Source organism: Chiloscyllium plagiosum, chromosome 37 (assembly GCF_004010195.1).
Source record: "Chiloscyllium plagiosum isolate BGI_BamShark_2017 chromosome 37, ASM401019v2, whole genome shotgun sequence".
NCBI classification, from domain to species: Eukaryota; Metazoa; Chordata; class Chondrichthyes; order Orectolobiformes; family Hemiscylliidae; genus Chiloscyllium; species Chiloscyllium plagiosum.
In genome coordinates this window covers 27,264,694-27,283,897 of record NC_057746.1, presented here as the reverse complement: position 1 = coordinate 27,283,897, position 19,204 = coordinate 27,264,694, and the positions used below count along the sequence as shown (strand labels likewise).

General features: G+C 42.4%; 1 protein-coding gene across 1 annotated transcript in view; it reads right to left on the bottom strand.

Annotated features, from left to right (window-relative positions):
• LOC122541420 (complement factor B-like) overlaps positions 1–19,204 on the bottom strand; it is a 60,380-nt gene that overhangs the window by 22,267 nt on the left and 18,909 nt on the right. Inside the window, exons 7-12 of the mRNA XM_043678179.1 lie at positions 17,990–18,137; positions 13,519–13,650; positions 12,704–12,793; positions 9,852–9,989; positions 7,675–7,772; positions 3,061–3,175 (exon numbers count right to left, since the gene is read on the bottom strand). Of these exons, the coding sequence (XP_043534114.1) occupies positions 3,061–3,175; positions 7,675–7,772; positions 9,852–9,989; positions 12,704–12,793; positions 13,519–13,650; positions 17,990–18,137 (721 nt within the window). The remainder of the gene's footprint in view (positions 1–3,060; positions 3,176–7,674; positions 7,773–9,851; positions 9,990–12,703; positions 12,794–13,518; positions 13,651–17,989; positions 18,138–19,204) is intronic.

Genomic DNA, 19,204 nt, shown 5'->3' with positions numbered 1-19,204 from the left:
GTATGGGAAGAGACTATTTTCTATTCTTTCTTTCTGTGCAAGGAAAAATATTTTGATGAACTGGGTGGCGGAGGGCCCCCCTGGACTTTCAAATTGGCACAGATTAATTATGGAATGTATTCCCCTTGACTTCCTTACAAATATGGTGCACCGAAAGACCGAATTATTTTATAAAAATATGGCACCCTTTTTGAATTACATAAATACAGATATTTCGGCTATCCTAACAAGGGCTTTTATTTAATTGAGATTACAAACCTGGCTTGTCCGCGGCCCCTCGGGGGAGGAATCCCGCACGAATACGGGTTTTATTATATCTGATGCTAACACATCCCGAGCATGTAAGAGACTTAAATATACACCCTGGTTAGTTGTAGGTTAGATTAGTAGATAGTTGAGTTTTGTTTGTTTGTATTTTTTTCTCTTCGGTTTTTTTTTGTTGTTTTTTTTGTCAAATTTTGGCTATTGTATATTTGAGCTAATTGTATATCAATGTTTATATCTGAGAGTTTTGTTTATTTTTGCAAACTTGTAAAAATGTTAAATTTCTAATAAAAATATCTATTAAAAAAAAAGAAAAAAAAAAGATGCTCGAGTAAACCTATCTGCTTGCTTTAGCTTTTGGTCACCTGTCCTAATATTTCTTTCCATGGCTCAGTGTCAAAACCATTGCTTCTGTGAAGTGCCAACATGTTGTAAAAAATAAACTAACTCTACTGTAAAACCCCTTCCTCAGACAACCCCATTACAAAACTCCCCTCAGAACCGGAGTATTTGTTAATGCATTGGTATGCCCACTCTTCTGTATCTCTTCTTTCCCCCTATGGATTTGATTGTGTCCTTCTATCACTTGCCATCGCGTTCTGCCACTGTCTTCTAGGTCAAGAGAGTTGTAGGCTCGTGAGGAACATCTCGAACCCTGTCTTTTGTATCCAAAGCACTCAATAAATGCAGTTCAAGGAATGTGCAACTGATGATGTGGTTGCAACTATCTTGAGTGGGAATCCTGAAACAGAACCTTTTCAACTCTGGCCCAAAGTCATTAATGGAAATGTGTTGTTGGAAAAACGCAGCAGGTCAGGCAGCATCTAGGGAACAGGAGAATCGACGTTTCGGGCATTAGTTTCTCCCCAAAGTCATTAAGACAGTGGGCTGTTATTTACAATCGAACTAATAATAGCTATTCACCTCATCAAAGATCAGCCACCCTCAGGGTTGGTAATACAAAGAAGTCAGTCGGTCTTTGAATGTTGGAAAATAAAACTCATCATATAGCAAGCAGAATAGCACACAGCACTCAAGAATCGAAACAAGGTTTAATACTTTGCTATTTTCAATTCTATCACTCTAGAAATAAAGCCTCACGCGTGGTTTGCTTTTTTATCATGTTGCTAATACGTGGTATATTCTTAGTGATTAGTGTTTTTGTACTCGGCGATCCAGTTATCCCTTAGAGCCTCGACCTAATCTAGATTTGCACCTTCCATGTAATAAGTGACCTCTCGACTCTTCCTATCAAATGTCCTGACATTAAACAGTGTTAACCTATATCTGCTAATTATTTAACTATTCTCGACCGTTATTAATATTTTCCTGAAATACGTTGGAGTTCCCCTCTGTGGTAATTATGCCTTCAAATTAGAAGTAGTGCTTTTGATTCCAAAATCAGAATCATTGTGAAGCGGTATTCTGGCATTTGAACATCGTTACCCAATTTTCTGTGATTCTGAATAACTACCATGGCATGTTGGCTCAGTTGTTAGCACTGCTGTCTCACAGTGCCAGGGACCTAGGTTCGATTCCAGCCTTGGGTGACTGTCTGTGTGGAGTTTGCACATTCTCGCCATGCCTGTGTGGTTTCCTCTGGGTGCTCTGATTTCCTCCTACAATCTAGGTTAGGTGCATTAGTCAGGGGTAAATATAGGGTAATAGGGTAGGGGAATGGGTCTGCTTGGGTCACTTTCTGGCGAGTCGGTGTGGACTTGTTGGGCTGAAGGGCCTGTTTCTACACTGTAGGGATTCTATAAACTCTCTGATTTCTGTCTTGAAGCCAACCGGGAAGACCTTTTCAACTATTCTGACTTGTGCCTTCCTTCAACAGTCTTGTTCACAACAGCAGTGAGGTGGTGTGGTGGCCGTTAGGATGCCCTATGGGTGCATATCCTTGGAACTATAGCCCCATGCCCTGGACAAAACAGAACTAGACTGTTGTGTTCAACCCTTTACATTGGGCAAATTTCCTTGTATAATATTCGCTTTTGCTCATCTAAGAATCTGGGAACCAAGAGCTATCATAGTTAACCATGAAACAAAGAGGATTACAGTTAGTCTTTGAAGACTTGAGAAAGGGTGGTGGTGGAACATTGCCCTGTTTCACACCCCAGCCAGTACTTGCCTCTGGGGCAGATAGAGTGTAAAACAGGTAGTTTTAAAGTCATAGTCCTAAGGTCATACAGCACCTAAGAGGCTCTTTAGCCTATCAAGTCTGTACTGACCTATCTACACTAATCCCACATCCCAGCACTTAGTCAATAGCCTTAAAAGTTATGACATTTCAAGGGTTCATCCGTGTACTTTTTTCTTAAAGTGGCGAGATTTTCCATCTCCACTGTTCTCCTGAGCAGTGCATTCCAGATTCACACTTGCCTCTGGGTGAAAACTATTTTCCTTAAATGCCCTCTCAATGTCCTTCCATTCACCTTAAAATTATGCCCTTTTTTCAGTGACCTTTGACTAAGGGGAAGTTATTTCCTCTCCAGCCCCTCAGCATCTTAATCAGATCTTCCCTCAGCCTTCTCTGCTCTAAAAACATGTGAGTCTATCAATCTCTCTTCATAGCAAAAATGCTCCATCTGAGGCAACGTCCCGCTGAATCTTGTCTGCACCACCTCCAGTGCAACCACATCCTTGTTATAGTGTGGTGACCAGGCTCTTGGCACTCTAGTTGTGACCTAACCGAAGTGCTCCCTAGCCTATGAATAATTTCACCTTTAAACACTGGAGGGAAGACAATCAGCTCTTCCTGTGGTAGGGTAAGAAAAGTGGAAAGGAAGCCCTTACCAATTTGCACTGTAATCTTATCGATATCCAACTTAGTCTGCACATCTTTCAAGCAATGAGCGGCTGTCAGGACCCATTCAGGGGACACAATGGATCCACTGCAACTACCGATACCCTGTATGGGGAAGAGAGCACCACTCATTACTGGACCTCATTGCCAAAGTGAAGGAATGAACCCTTAAGATGGTTAGGCTACAAATGAGCAAAAAGGCACAGACACTGAAGGAGTGGATTTCATGAAAGGATGAGAGAGAGGTGAGGAGCACATGCAACTTTGAGGTGTGGGGCAAGATGACAAAGAATCAAGGCCATACACTGGCCTGAACCTACTCCATCATTTAAGATAGTCATGGCTGATCTTACATCTTATCTCTAAATTCCAAAACCTCCATTATTTAGTTTACTCTTCCATGGGACGTTGTTTGCCTTCGGACGGAGTAGGTGTCCAGCGCATGTCAGAAGGTCCTTACTAGTCAAATTGTTGCAGGCGAGAGCAGAGAGTGTGAAAGATTCACACCTTTCACCTGAGGAAATTTCTCTTCACCTCAGTCTTAAAATGTCTATGGCCCCTCATTCCAGTCTCTCCATCATTCTTTGTCTATCTACCCTGTCAACTCCTCCAATAATTTGATACATTTCAATGAGACTGTGTCCAAAATTTCCTTGATGAAAAATTAAGAATAACATAGTGTAACGCGTATAATGGCAGATAAACCATTCGGCCTATAGTGTTAGTGGTACCTTCTGCAGGGACAATTAACCAGTTTCCACTCCAGTGCCTATACTCTGTATCCTGCATCACTTTTTTCCCTTCAGACTGTCATCCAGTTCCCACTGGAAACCATATTTGAACATCCCTCCACAATGTATTCATATCTGGTTAATCACATTGTTATGTTTATCAGTGTTTATTTACAGTTAAGGATGTCAGTGATGGTAATGTCTTGAAAATCATGGTGGTTAAATTGTCCCTTATTGGAGACAGCCATTGTCTGCCATTTGTGTAGTGAAAATGCTACTTGTCAATCCAAGCCTGGATACTGTCCAGACCATGTTGCATTTGAGAAAAGACTGCTTCAATATTGGAGAGTCATATATGGTGCTGAACATTGTGTAATCACAGCAAACGTCCCCAGTATGACCTTACAATGAAGGAAAGATCATTGACAAAGCAACTGAAGCCATTTGGGCAGAGGCCACGACTCTGAGGAACTCCTGCAGAGAGATCTTTTGAACTGAGATGTCAGACTTTCAACAACCACAACCAATTTCCTATACGCTGGATATGACTTCCATCAGTGGAGAGTGTGCCCCCTGATACCCATTGATTCCAGTTTTGTTTGAGCTCCTTGATCCCACATTCAGTCAAACAGGATCCTGATATCAAGGGCTATCATTCTCACCTGGTGACCTTGGCGGAATGTAAATTGAGTGTCAGTGAGTAACTGAGGAAGGTAATAAACACTCTCTGCAAAATGAGAGAATTACATGCTTTAATTTCAATCACTCCAAATTCCTTGGAAACAATTAACACCAAAGCAGAGGATGGCTTCCTAAAGGGTGGAGGCTGAAAAACGATTATTAAATTTCACATGGAAAAGTGAAACTGGTGTTACTTTGATGAAGTCAGAAGTCACATGACACCAAGTTATAGTCCAACCGGTTTACTTGAAAGCACAAACTTTCACAGTGCTGCTCCGTCATCAGGTGAAGTCCAAAATTTTTTCTAATTCATTCAGAGATTAAGGATTTCATTGGCTCAATTAGCATTCCCATTTTCCTTGTGTGATGGTGAGCTGCCTTCCTGAACTGCTGCAATCATTTGGGTGTATGAACACCCACCTTGCTGTAAGCCAGGGAATTAGAGGAGTTTGGCCTACCAACTGTAAAGGAACAGTGATTTAATTCCAAGTCAGAACGATGATGACTTGGAGAACTTGTAGGTAGTGCACCTGCTACATTTGTTCTCCTGAACTATAGCAGTCATGGGTTTGGAAGATGTTGTGTAAACAGCCTTGCTGCATTTCTGATTGTATGGGATACACACTGCTGCTACTGAAGGTCAGTGTTTAAGAGAGTGGATGATCAACAGTGAACTAATGGGGTGGGGTGGGGCATTTATTGGCAAGTTGAAATTGTCTTGCTTATTGTGCAGCGGGTATACCTGAGAGATCTCATACTTTGCCAAGTAGATGTCAGTGATCTAACTGCACTGGAACAGGCTGTCCAGGAGCACACCAAGTCCTGGAGCATGTGTCTTCAGTAGTCTTATCAGGGCCCATAGACTTTGTAGTATCCAGTTTCTCGATGTGACACGGAGTGAATTGAATTGGTTGAAGGCTGATATCTGTGATGTTGAGGATTTCTAGAGGATGTTGCCTGATTGGTACAAATGTTTCAGCCTTATGTTTTGTGTTGTACAGCCCCATCATTGAGGATGTGGAAATCTGCTGGGCTCTCTTCCACTGAATTGTTTAATTGATAACTGTCAGTCATGACTGGATGGGGCTAACCCATCTATCACTTGTTGCTAATGCGGTTTGACGCACAAGTTGTCCGATGTTGTAGCTTTACCATGTTGATAGCTCAGTTTTCAGTATTCCTGGTAATGATCCTAGAAAGCCGTCCTGCTCTTGCTTCATTGAACCAGGGTTGATCCATTGGTTTGATGGTAATGGTAGAATGGGGGATATGCCAGGGCATGAGGTTGGACATTGTGTTAAAATATGATTTTGCTGCTGCTGATGGCCCATAGTGCCTTGTAGATGCCCAATTTCAAGTTGCTAAATCTGTTCCAAATCTGAGGGAAAGTGAGGACTGCAGATGCTGGAGTATCAGAGTCGAAGAGTGTGGTGCTGGAAAAGCAGAGCAACTCAGGCAACATCTGAGGAGAGTCACGTTTTGGGCATAAGTCACCTGCTGCTCAGTTGCTGCCTAGCCTGCTGTGCTTTGCTAGCACCACACTTTTCAACTCTTTTCAAAATCTGTGCTAATTAGAGCAGTTGCAATGCCACGGGAGAGGATTTTGTCTCCACAAGGACTGTGTATGGTCCCTCTAACCAATACTGTCATAGACAGATGGATGTGCAGCAGGCAGACTGACGAGGACGAGGTCAAACTGTATTCATCCGTCTTGTTGGTTCCCTCACCACCTGCTGCAGATCCAGTCTAGCACCTACGCCCTTGGGGTTCCGACCACCTCTGACAGTCGTGGCTCTGCGAGTCACTCTTAAAAATGGACACGGAGACCCCAAACAGAGTACATTTTGTGCCCTTTCTATCTTCAGTGCTTCCTCCAAGTATTGTTCAATATGGAGGAGCCAAGGGAAAATAGTGCACGTAATCAGCAGGAGGTTTCCTTGTCTATGTTTGGCCTGACGCTGTGAGCCCTCATAGGTCAGGAGCCAGTGTTGAGGATTCCAAGTGCAACCCTTTCCCAACAGTATATCACTTTGCCACTACCACTGCTGGGTCTGTCTTGCTGGTGGTACAGGACATACCCAGGGATGGTGATGGTGCTGTCTGGGATGTTACCTGTAAGGTGTGATTCTAAGAGTATAATTATGTTAGACTGTTGCTGGACTAGTCTGTGGGACAGCGCTCCCAATTTTAACAATAGCCTCCAGATGTTGGTAAGGATGATGCTGCAGGGCTGTGTTTGTTGTTGTTTTTGGTGCATAGGTCAATGCTGGGTGGTCAGTCCAATTTCATTTCTGAGAGATTTTCAAGGTGTTTTATGCAACTGAATGACTTGCTAGACCATTTCAGAGAGTAGTTGACAGTCAATCACATTAATGTGGATCTGGAATCATATATAGGTCAAGGATGCTGCTAAGTTTCTCCAGCATTTTCTGTGTGTGTTAGTAATTCTATTTTTGCCTCTGCTTTGCTAGATGGTCCTAAGTTGTCAAATATGGATATATTTCTAATATTAAAAGAAGTTAGATTTTCAGAAACAATCATGTTTTTGGAACAAAGGAAGGAAAATTTATTTTAAAAATCCTAAGAAAACATTTCCAGGTGATTTCATGGCATAAATGGATTTTAAGGGCTCAACAGCATCACCACTGTGACAATCAAGTGGTATTATTACTAGACTATACCTTAGGGGTCCAGGTAGTGTTCTGGGTGGAATTGGAATTCAACAAAAATCTGGAATCAAGTGTCTAATGAAGACCATTGTCAATCGATGGAACACTCTCCAACTGCCTGGACAAACATCACATCCACAAACATTTACTCTCTCCACCACCCATGTTCAATAGCAGCAATGGACCTAGTTGCACTCCAGAAATTCACCCAAAGTTCCTCAGCCAACACTTTCCAAACACAGACATTATAATCTAGAAAGATAAGGGGCACAGATACTTAGGAACACTACCACCTGCTTCTACCATGTTCCCCTTCAAGACGCACAATGTATTGACTTGGAAATATATTGCTTTTTTCTTTAATGTCACTGGGTCAAAAATTCTGAAACTTTCTCTTTGAGTGTACCTGCACCAAATGGACTGCATCAGTTCAAAAAAGCAACTCACCATCACCTTTTCAAGAGCAAATAAATTGAGACCCTAATAATATCTTGCTACTTCCGTGGTTGTGTGTAAAACTTACCGGAATTTCCATGAGAACGTGCCAGGGGTGTCTCAATCTAAAGGATTTCTCTACATTTTCATCAGCAACTCCACACAAATCACCAATTTGGTTAAAGTCTGCAAAAGTGCAAAGATACAGCACGTTACAATAATCACCAAAGCAAGATTAGCAAAGATGCTCGAGAGGTGTCACAAACCGAACTGTCATAAGTCAGTAAATGCCAACAGTAATAAAACTCAACTATCACCAGACAATAGTAATTAATCACTCATATACTCAACAGCAATCAGTATTCAACCATTCATGCACTCAATGTTCAACTATCACCATGCCTATTAATAACTTGTACTCAGCCATTCCCACACCCCACAGTAAAATGTACTCAACCATTCCTGTTCTCAACAGTAATTATTATTCAATCATTCCTGCACCTAACAATAACTGGCACAATAACATCCAGGCTTTGGCTAAGTGGCAAGAAACATTTGCGCTACCCAATTGCCAGGCAATGATTATCCCCAATACAGAACCTAACCGTTACTCATTGACATTTGTGGTGTCACTGTCATTGAATCCCCTACTATCAACATTCTGGGGAATAAAATGAACCAGAAACTGAACTGGAACTGACAGGTAAATGTTGGTTTCAGGCATAGTTCAGAGGCGGGGAATTCTGCATCAAATAACTCACCTGTTCTGCGATGCCTGTCCACTACCTGCAAAGCACGAGTCAGGAGTGGAAGGCATAGTCCCAATGTGCCTGGATGGTGTGGTTCCAAAACACTCGAGAAGCTGGACATAATAAGAACAAAGCAGCCTGCTTCACTGGCACTCTAATTACCGCCTGCATTATAACTTATAGGTGGTACACATACATGGAGGGTAAAGTGAATAAATATAAGATATAATGCAGGAACTCACCACTTACCCCTTCAACAGAACCTTCCAAGACAGACCTAGACAGACAATTACAGCCAATGCACGGGGACAACTACGTGTAAAACCCACCCTCAAGTCACACATGATTCTGACTTGGAACTACATCTCAACATCTTCACTATTGCTGGGTCAAAATCCTGGAACTCCTATCCTAACAGCAATAGTAGGGTGCCCTTTCACCTCAAGGACTGCAACAATTCAAGGATGCAGCTTACAACCATCTCCTCCAGCAGGATTAGGGGAGAGCAATAAACGCTTGCTTTACCAGTGATGCCCACATCCCATGTATGAATAAAAAGAAATCCTATACACAATAATGAGAATTCATGCATCAAACAGTAATAATTTACGTTGCCATTCCCACTCAATACTAATTAATACTCCACTATTCCTGTACCAAACATTAATCAGCATTCAACCATTCCCATATCCAAGGAAATTAGTAATCAAATCTTGATGCACCTAACTAGCACGCTAGCATCCTTTATACAATAGTAACTAATACTGAATCATTCATGTACTTAATAGCAACTAGTACTTAAAATAACTAGTACTGAATCATCTCTGAACCTAACAGTACCCAGTACTCGATTATTTTGCCAGGATCTGTGGTGGGGTTTTCAAAACTGGAGGGCTTACATTTAAGGTGAGAAAGGAAAGATTTAAAACAGATCTAATGAGCAAACAGAGGATGGTGCACGTATAGAATGAGCTGCAGAGGAAGTGGTGGAAGCTGGTACATTACAACATTTACAAAGCATTTGAATACGAAGGGTATATGAATACGAAGGGTTTAACAGGGATATGGGCCAAATCCTGGCAAATGGAACTGGATTTATTTAGGATATCTGGTCAGCATGAACGAGTTACACCGAAGTGCCTGTTTCAGTGCTGTACATCCTTATGACTCTAAATGCTTTCCCTGTGAACATTTACTTACCATGACGATCAAAAGAAGATTGGAAAATTCTGGCTCGTACCTTTGCAGTTTCCAATCTTATTTCATTATCCTTAGAAAAGGTCTCCTCTGGTCCTGGGGACTTATCTTCTTTTAGTAAAGCCAGCCCTTCTAACATCACTGATTTTTCAGTAGTGTGACTAATGTTGGCTGAATTGTGGGAAATTAAGAATTTCAAATGTAGCGACCTGGATGTTGCACCTTGCGAAATTTAAACCAGGATAAGAGTATCTCCACTCAGAATTAAATTGTTTAATGAACCTTAAAGGAACACTGTCAAAGAAACTGAAATCCATACCTAATATGTCATCAAAAGCTTTTATCAGCTCTGTCGTGCTTTTAAGAATAAAGCAATGTTTCTCGTCATGTTTTTTAGATGATAGCGCGTTCAGTTCTAGTATATTGGCACCATCTGTCACTCCAAAGGAGTACATATCTGTAAGACAAGTAGTAGATTGTGAGCACTGACACTCAAGCAAAGGATGGTCAATATGCTTACAATTCAATATGCCTGGATGTACAAACCAGCTTGAACAAACTTTGTCACGAGTCTAAACAATTTCTCATAGAGACATGGGAGATAGGAGCAGGAGGAGCCCTTCAAGCCTGCTGCGCCAACCGTCATGATCCCATTCACTCAAGTGCTATGTCTAGCCACCTCTGGAATACATTCAATGTTTTGGCATCGTTTATTTCCTGTGGTAATGAATTCCACTTTTTGGGTGAAGAAATGTCTCATCTCCATCTTGCCTGGTCCACCTCAAGTCCTCAGACTGCGACCTCTGCTTCTGGATGCGCCCACCATCTGGAACAAACCCCCCCTCCTCCCTCCTCCCACCTACTCTGACTAGTCCTGTTAAGATTTTAAGTCTCTACAAGATCCCCACCCAAACCTCGGATTCGCCCTGAACTCCAGCCGAAAACAATCCAAACCCTACTCAGTCAATCTCACCTGGTACTCCATCCCAGACATTCAGAGAAAGTGAGGTCTGCAGATGCTGGAGAGTCGAAAAGGGTGGCGCTGGAAAGGCACAGCAGGTCGGGCAGCAACCAAGGACCAGGAGAGTCGACGCTTGGGGCGTAAACGCACCGACAGACACTTTTCACTGACAATGGTAACAGCGAGTGCCTGACCGTCGACCGTTTCCTCTCCTCATGGCACTGCAGACGACAGCGAGCGAAACCCGCGCGCACGTCCGTTGGGGAGTAACTCGAAGTTCGAACGCTGTCGCGGCACGTGACATCACGCATTACTGCGCATGTTCAGGGAAGCGCGTGCGGTATTGTTCTGACGTTGAGTCTCAGTGGGACTGGGGCTCCGCTGGGCGTTGCGTCAGTTTGGTTCTCTCCTGGGAACAAGGAGGAGTCCTTTCTCCGTCTCCCTGCCGCACTCCCCTCCGACGGTTACTCACTGCGAGCTGTAGGCGCGCCTCAGCGGGATGTAGCCCTCAATGCCATTCAAGGGCGGATCGAGGCCGTTCAGCCCGTCGCGATTACGCCTAGCTCTTTGAATGGCTGCCTCCAGCACAATCTCAGGCAGTGCATTCCCAGGCTCCCGACCACTTTTGCTATGTGAAAAGGTTCGCTCTTGTATTGTTTCGAAATCTTTTGTGAATTGTTCTAAATCTATGTCCAATCATTCTCTCTCCTTTCTTAAGTGAGAACTGTTTCTCCCTATCTCAAACTCCCATGATTTCAAATACTACCATCAAGTCTCTTTGCTCCAAGGAAGACCATCCCCACCCCAAGTTGTCACAAAGGAAGTCCTTCATTCCTAGAGTGATTCTAGTGAATGTTTTCTGTATTTTCTTTAATGACTTCATACCTTTCCCAGAATACAGTGCTCAGGACTGGATACAGTACTCCAGCCGAGGATCTAGTCTGTTATATAAATTCAGCATAACCACCTGCTCTTAACTGTACTTCATGACCCTGCAAATAAAGCCCAGGATACTATATGCTTTGTTAACCATTCTCTTAACGTGTCTTACCAGCTCCAATGACTAATACACATACATCAAGGGCAATATGTTCCTTCATATACTTTAGAGCTGTAAGCTCCTGCAATTCAATACCCTTGGATACTTCCGAGATTGTTTGTTTCTCCATTTATTTCCTAACAAAATGAATAACTTCATGTTATTCTCTTGATCTGCATCTGCCTACTTGCCCTTATGATGTTCAACACTGTTCTCTCAGTTTAGAATGCTTCCAAACTTTGGACCATGCAACAGTATTAAAACTGCAGTTTCTACCTCAACCTTCAGGATATTAATATAAATCAGGGTTCTTGAAGAATGTCATGAACAATCTTTCTTCAATTGGAAAATCATCCAACCACCAGTGCTATCTGTTTCCTGTCACTTGTCCAATTCAGTATTCATGTTGCTACTGTCCTTTTCATTTCATGAGCTATAATTTTGCTCACAGATGCGGGTGGCATTCTATCAAACCACTTTTGATAGTCCATGAATACTTGAACAGCCTTACTTCCATTAACACTCTCTGTTACTTCAAAAGACTCCAGCAAGTTGGTTCAACATAATTTTCCCAAAAGAAATCTATGCTGGCTTTTAATTAACCTGTAGGTGTTCATTTGAATATTAATTTTGCCCATAATTATTATTTCTAGAAGTTTCATGCCCATCATAGTTCAACTGACTGGTCTGTAGTTGCTAGACTTAACTTTACACCATTTTAAAAAATTGAACAAGTCCTGTGGTGCCACCCATTAATCTAAGAAAGGCTGAAAAATTACTGCCAGTTTCCAAGAGATAAAAAGCAACTTCATTGTAATGACATCTTCCTCTCCTCTCCTATCTATTACAGATTGTTGAAGGGTGGACAGCAGAGAAGAACCTGCTTTGAGTGCAATGAATGGAAGTATCTATGTGAGTAATGATCTTCTGAATAACTTGGCAATATAATTAACATACCATTAACAAGATACACCAGTGAAAGGCATTGCTTAATTACGTGCCTAGAGCACTTATAAGTAGAGACTGTTGAGACACTGGGAGCAGTAGGTAGGAGACAGACAGGTGAAATGCTGCACAATAAATGTATAAGAAAATGTTTGACATCTAGTTTCACACCTCACAGTCTGGCTTGGAATCAAATGAAAACTCACGCTGGCACATGGATACTCACCAAGATAATCATCCGATTTATTTTGTGCAAAAATAAAGTCCTTTATTTCTCTGACTGCTGTCCTGGGGTCCCCTCCCATGTTCGATTTCCCTGCAACACCAAAGAAGGTCTCAGAAATGTACAACTCACCATTGAGAACCACCTGATTGAGAGTATCCCAAAACGCATCACTGCTCCCTCAACCAATTTATTTTATCCATTCATGAATGCCTCCAAGGCCAGCATTTTTTTGCCTGACGTCATTGCCCTGAAGCAGATGGTGACAAGCCATGTTTTTGAAGCGTTGCAGTCCATCTATAGCAGTTATACTCACAGAGAGGGTGCTGCAGCAACAATTCAGGAATGGCCACAATGTTTTCAAGTTTAGGTAGTGTGCAGCTTGTAAGGGAGGTGATGGTGTTCTCATTCATCTGTTTCTCTTGCCTTTCTAGATACTAGAGAGTGCAGGTTTGGAAGGTGTTCTGACAGGAGCCTTGGTGAGTTGCTGTGATGTATCTTGTAGATGGTGTGCACACGTATTGCCACTGTGCTTTTTGGTGACAGGAGGTAACATTTAAGATGGCCTGCATAATATTGCAGCCACAGTGCATACTGTAAGCAATGTTTGAGGATGGTAGGGAGAGAAGAGAGAAAACAAATGAGGGGAATGTCCAAGCCAGCCGACTGCTATTTCTAGGAGGCCGTAGGCAGTTATGACTGCAAACATTCAGGGTCAGTGTGGTGTGGGTCTGTTTTGCTTCAGTCAGCTTAATCTGCCCCAAACCTTACCTTCTATCCACTTTTTAGATTTCACCCTAGTATCTGAGCGTACTCACCATCAGTAAATAATATGGTGACGAATCTTGTCTTGCCCCAGGAATCCTTATAAATGATCTTTGAGAGGACCATCATTTCCAGTACCTTCTTGAACGCTGCATGAATGTTGGTGCCTCTCTTGTCAGCATGAACTACAAACATAAGATGTAAATCAAGGGAATTGATTTTTTTTAAAAAAGTGGCTTCAGCGGCAATTTGGAAAGAGAGAGAAACAGCAGGCAATTGAACATGATCTCCCTTTCAATTAGACATCGGGAGATCCAATTCTTAACTCTATTTGCTAACTTGGTTCCACCCCAGTTATCAGACAAAAATCTATTGTTCTTGGTTTACACAATTTACAACTTACATAGCTGTCCAGTCAATGTGATCCTGGCTGATCATCCAATTCAGCATCTTGTTCTTACTTTCTCCTCATACCCTTGGATCCATTTAGTGCTAAGAATTACATCTAACGTCTTCTTGAAAACATTCTGTGGCAGAGAACTTTACAGGCTCACCATTTTCTGTGTGAAGACGTTACTTCTCATCTCAGTCCTAAATGACATACCCCTATATCCTTAGATTGTGATCCCTAGGTTCAGGATTTCCTGGTCATTAGGAACATCCTTCCTATGGTTACCCTGTCTAGCCCTGTTTTGATGAATTAGTGTTGATTTATCTTCTGTTGATGATATAAGTAGGAGCAGGAGTAGATCCTGTGACCTGTGAAGCCTGGTTCTGCTGTTGAGTACAACCATGGCTGACTGTAGATCTGAGCTGCTTTCACCAGCCTATTCCTCGTATACCTCGATTCCCTGAAAGACCCAAAAACCCTGTACATTACAGCCTTAAAAGTATCAAATGATGGAGCATCCATAAGCTGCTCAAAATGAGGATTCCATAGATTCACAACTTTTTGAGTGAAGAACTTTCTCCTTATTTCAATCCCAAGTGATCATCCTTTACCCTAATACTATGTTCTGGGTTCCCCAGCCGGGATGGGAGAACAACCTCCCAGCATCTATACTGTGGTGTGAATCCCACAGCGAAATATAAATGGGGGAGTCTCTACATTTTACAATCGGAATAAAGAAGACCTTGAGGTCCATAGGTCGACAGGAGGTAACTTGCACACTAACCCTAACCCCAATGTTAACCCTATAGTTGTACCCCTTCTAACCCCCTCCGTGATGCCAAGGTTGTGTTGTCACTGTTCAGAGGAGAGATCCCTTTTGTGATGATGCTGTCACTTTAAGAGGCTATTTTGTCCTTTTCTTGAACAGATTTTGTAAGGCAGAGACGCTAAGCTGTCTCTAAGAAAGTAAACAGTTTGAGTCCTTGGGTTTTTATTTTAAAGTTGAAATAATGGAAGCAGCTGGGTGTGGCCAGCTTTCACAGATCAGGCTTTCTAGGTTGTTTTTAGTTGTTTGGTTTAGTTTTGAGCAGAAGCCTTTGGGGTCTCAAAAAGATTGGCGCTTCAGTGAATATCTTCTATCATCTATTCTCTCACTGCTTTTTCCTCCTGTATTTTAACTAGTAGTTTGACCAGTTGCATTACATCTGGAACACGGCGCTTCACATCTGCCTTTTAAAATAAGAAAAAGTTAGTGTCTAGGCTACCTTCTTAAAATATAGAGGAGGTCTGGTTTGGTCCATAACAGTGGTCCACTGTTGTCTTCAGTGGACAACAGAACGGAGGATAAGTTGTATGTTTACATGTCACCATTTCACCGAGGATGGTTCAAGTTAAAAATCAGGGCCCTTTGTGCACCCAACTCTTAAGTTAAAGACTAGGCCATTTGGCTCCTTGGGCCTGCAGTACTCTTTTGGGAATAAGGGACTAACATTAATAAAGGAAACGCTGGAGCATCCAGACCTTGTTCTCTTCAAATGGAAGGTCAAGTAGAGATTTGATAACATGAATCAAAGTCACGATGAGTGTGAACAGGTAGGAATTGTTTCTGTTGGTTTATTATCCGCTGGAAGGATTATGAACCAGAGGCTACATGTCTGAGGTGAGTGGCAAAAGAAACAAGACTGGACATTGGTGAGGCCAGTTTTGGAATACTGTGTGTAATTCTGATCAAGGATGTTAAACTTGAGAGTACAGAAGAGATTTGCAAGGATGTTGCTAGGACTGGAGAGTTTGAGTTACAGGGAGAGCCTGAATCGGCTGGGTTTTTTTTCCCTGGGAGTGTCGCAGGGTGTAGGGTGACCTCATAAGAGATTTCTAAAATCATGAGGGGCATGGATAGGATGAATACCCAAGGTCTTTCCCTTCAGGTGGGGAAGTCCAAAACTAAAGGACATAGGTTTAAGGTGAGGGGGAAAGATTTAAAAGACCGGTAGCTTTGTCATGCAGACGGTGGTGCATGTATTTTAAGAGGTGCAAAAGGAAGTGGTGGATATGGGTACAATTACAACATTCAAAAGGCATCTGGATGGGGTCATGAATAGGAAGAGTTGAGAGGGCCAAATGCTGGCAAATGTGACTGGGTCAGATTGGAATGTCTGGTTGGTCCAGATGAGTTGGACCAAAGTTTCCATGCTTATGACTTTGAGTGAAATGGAGGGGGGGATGCATTTATGAAGCAAAGAGTGGTTAGGATTATTAATAAAAGCAAAATACTGCAGATGTTGGAGATCGGAAATGAAACAGAAACTGGTAGGGAAACTGAGCAGGACTGGCAGCATTTGTGAAGAGAGAAACAGTTAATGTTCTGTGTCAGTCTGACTCTTCAGATTAGACTCAAAATATTTTCTTTCTTTCTCTCCACAGATGCTGCCAGACTTGCTGTGTTTCTTCAGCACTTTCTGTTTTCATTTGGTCAGGACTTATGTGTGATGTATGATGATGTATAAATATTGCCATGGGGGGAGATCCAATCACAGCTTTTAGAGGAGAATTGGATCATTATCTGATGAGGAAAACATTGCAAGACAGTGGGTGGGGGTAGAAAGCAAAGAAGTTGTTGAAAGTTTTGCAGTTGTCTCACATAGACACAATGGGACAAACAGACTCTTGAATCACCTCAGAAACAACAAGATTTCCAGCAAATACAAGCTGGTTACGGTTACGTTTTCCTCACAATGCCCTTCAGGTCCAGTATTAGGTTAGATTAGATTCCCTACAGTGTGGAAACAGGCTGTTCGGCCCAAAAGTTCACACCAACCCTCCGAATAGCAACCCACCCAGACCCATTCCCCTACATTCATCCCTGACTAATGCATCTAACACTACAGGCAATTTACCATGGCCAATTCACCTAACCTGCACATCTTTGGACTGTGGAAGGAAACTGGAGCACCCAGAGGAAACCCACGCAGACACGGGGAGAATGTGCAAACTCCACACATGCCCAAGGTGGGAATTGAATCCGGATTCCTGGCACTGTGAGGCAGCAGTGCTAACCACTGAGCCACTGTGCCGTATTGTTCTGGTGAATCTGTTCTGCTCCCTCCAATTTTTTTTCATCCATTCAGGGGATGTGTCACTGGCCAGGCCAATATTTATTGTCCAGAAGGTAGTTACAGTGGGTCTGAAGTTTCAGCTAGCCCAGATCGGATACGGATGGCAGATTTCCTGCACTAAAGGACATGAATGAACATGATGGGTCTTTTTTTTACAACAATCAACAGAAATTACACGGCCGCTATTAGACTACAATTTTTTTTTCCCCAGACTATTGTTAAATTCAAGTTTCACCATCTGCCATTGTGGGATTTGAACCCATGTTCCCAGAATGTTAGCCTGGTGGTTTGGATTACTAGTCCAGTGACGTTTACTTATGCATCCCTCTGTTTCAATAAGAACAGAGAGAAAAAAAACTGCAGTAAATGCTCAGCATGTGTGGAGAGAGAAACAATTCATGTTTCAGTTCGGGATGATCTACAATCAGAAAATCCTTTCAACATAGGTGTGATGAGCAGAACTGAACACCTTACTCTAGATGAGGCTAAAACAGGGCTTCATATGTCTGTGGTAAAACTTGCCTTGCAGGGGTGGAGGGTAGCGATATTGGCCGGTGCAGAGCAGCAGCGATATATAGCTTCTCTGTAGGTTGACGAATGGGTAGGAGTGAGGAGCCAGTGACAGACAGCTATCAGGAGTGAATGAGACAGAGAGAAGAGTAACTGGGGGACCCGGGCTTCAGGACAATGTTGAGAAGCATCACAAGGGAGTGGGACAGGGGAGGCAGAGAATGGGTTTTTTCCCAGTTTATGTTGAATGAGCAAAATTAGAATGGGAATTGGCTGTCCGATTATTCCGTGAGGAGATATCTGATCTTGCTCGTTTCCCTCAAGCGCAAATTTGCTGAGGCGAATGACGTGCAAGACTTCTTTTTGGAAACCAAGAAACTGCAAAGCCATGGGCATTGTGCAGGAAGTGGAGTAGGTTTGAGGGGCTGAATGGTTTACTCCAGTTCCTATTTCTTACATTATTAGACCGTTAATGAATGAGCAATTGCATTCCAACCCTTAGCTCACCTTCATATTGTGCCGATTCCCCATTATCTAACAGATAAATGACCTCATCAGCTGTGGCTGTCTCCTGAATATTGATGTCAGAGATGACTTTTGGTTCTGATGCATACGATATAATTCCAAATTTGGGCTGAATGTCAAAACTTGCAATCTATGAGATAAAATAGAAATAAATTGAGAGAGAGAACCTGCACAATTACCGCCTTTGCTGTTTGAATTCATGTATCGCTGGACATCGGAGTGCATCTGGGAAAATTAACAAACAGTGAAATTCACAACTAATCTTGGAGGAACTGTTGGGCGAAGTTCACAGCACAGAATCAGATAACTTAATTGTAGTTTTAAGTTGTCCAAGAGAAAGGCTGCAGTAGTGAGTATAGTGGATTCTTTCTTGATTATATGTTTTTGGAGATAAGTCTCTTGATTAAACTTAAAATATAAGCCATAGCTATTAACTTACCTGGGGCAGTATTTGTAGAGGAATAAGACGGTGTTATTTTCTGTGTCTGTAGATTGTGAAGGAGCAAAATTGGCCTTTGCAGTAATATGTACTTCTTGTCAGATGTGGGAGTTTAAAGAGAGTTTAAGGGTTACTGCAGATTATATCTGCCATAAATGCTGTTGGATGCGAATCTTATCAGATCAAGTGGATCGGTTGGAGAGACAGATAGAAGTGATGAGGAATTTGCAACAGCAACAGTATGTGATGGATGGCAGACATAGGAAGGGGGGAAAGTCTCAGATACAGTCACATAGATGGGTTAACTCCAGGAAGGGTAGTGGAGGTAGGCAGCTAGTGCAGGAGTCTTTTGTGGATATACTCGTTTCAAACAGGTATGCTGTTTTGGAAAATGTAGGGGGTGATGGATTCTCAGGGGAACGTAGCACAAACAGCCAAGTTTCTGGTATTGAGATAGGCTCTAAAGCAACGAGGGGTATGTCGGCTTCCAAGAGATCAATTGTATTAGGGGATTCTGTAGTCAGAGGTACAGACAGACATTTCTGTGGCCAGCAGAGAAAAAGCAGAATGGTGTGTTGTTTCCCTGGTGCTAGGATCAAGGATGTCTCAGAGAGGGTGCAAAATGTTCTCAAAGGGGTGAGGGGCCAGCAGGAGGTCATTGTCCACATTGGAACCAACGACATTGGAAGGGAAAAGGTTGAGACTCTGAAGGGAGATTACAGAGAGTTAGGCAGAAATTTAAAAAGGAGGTCCTCAAG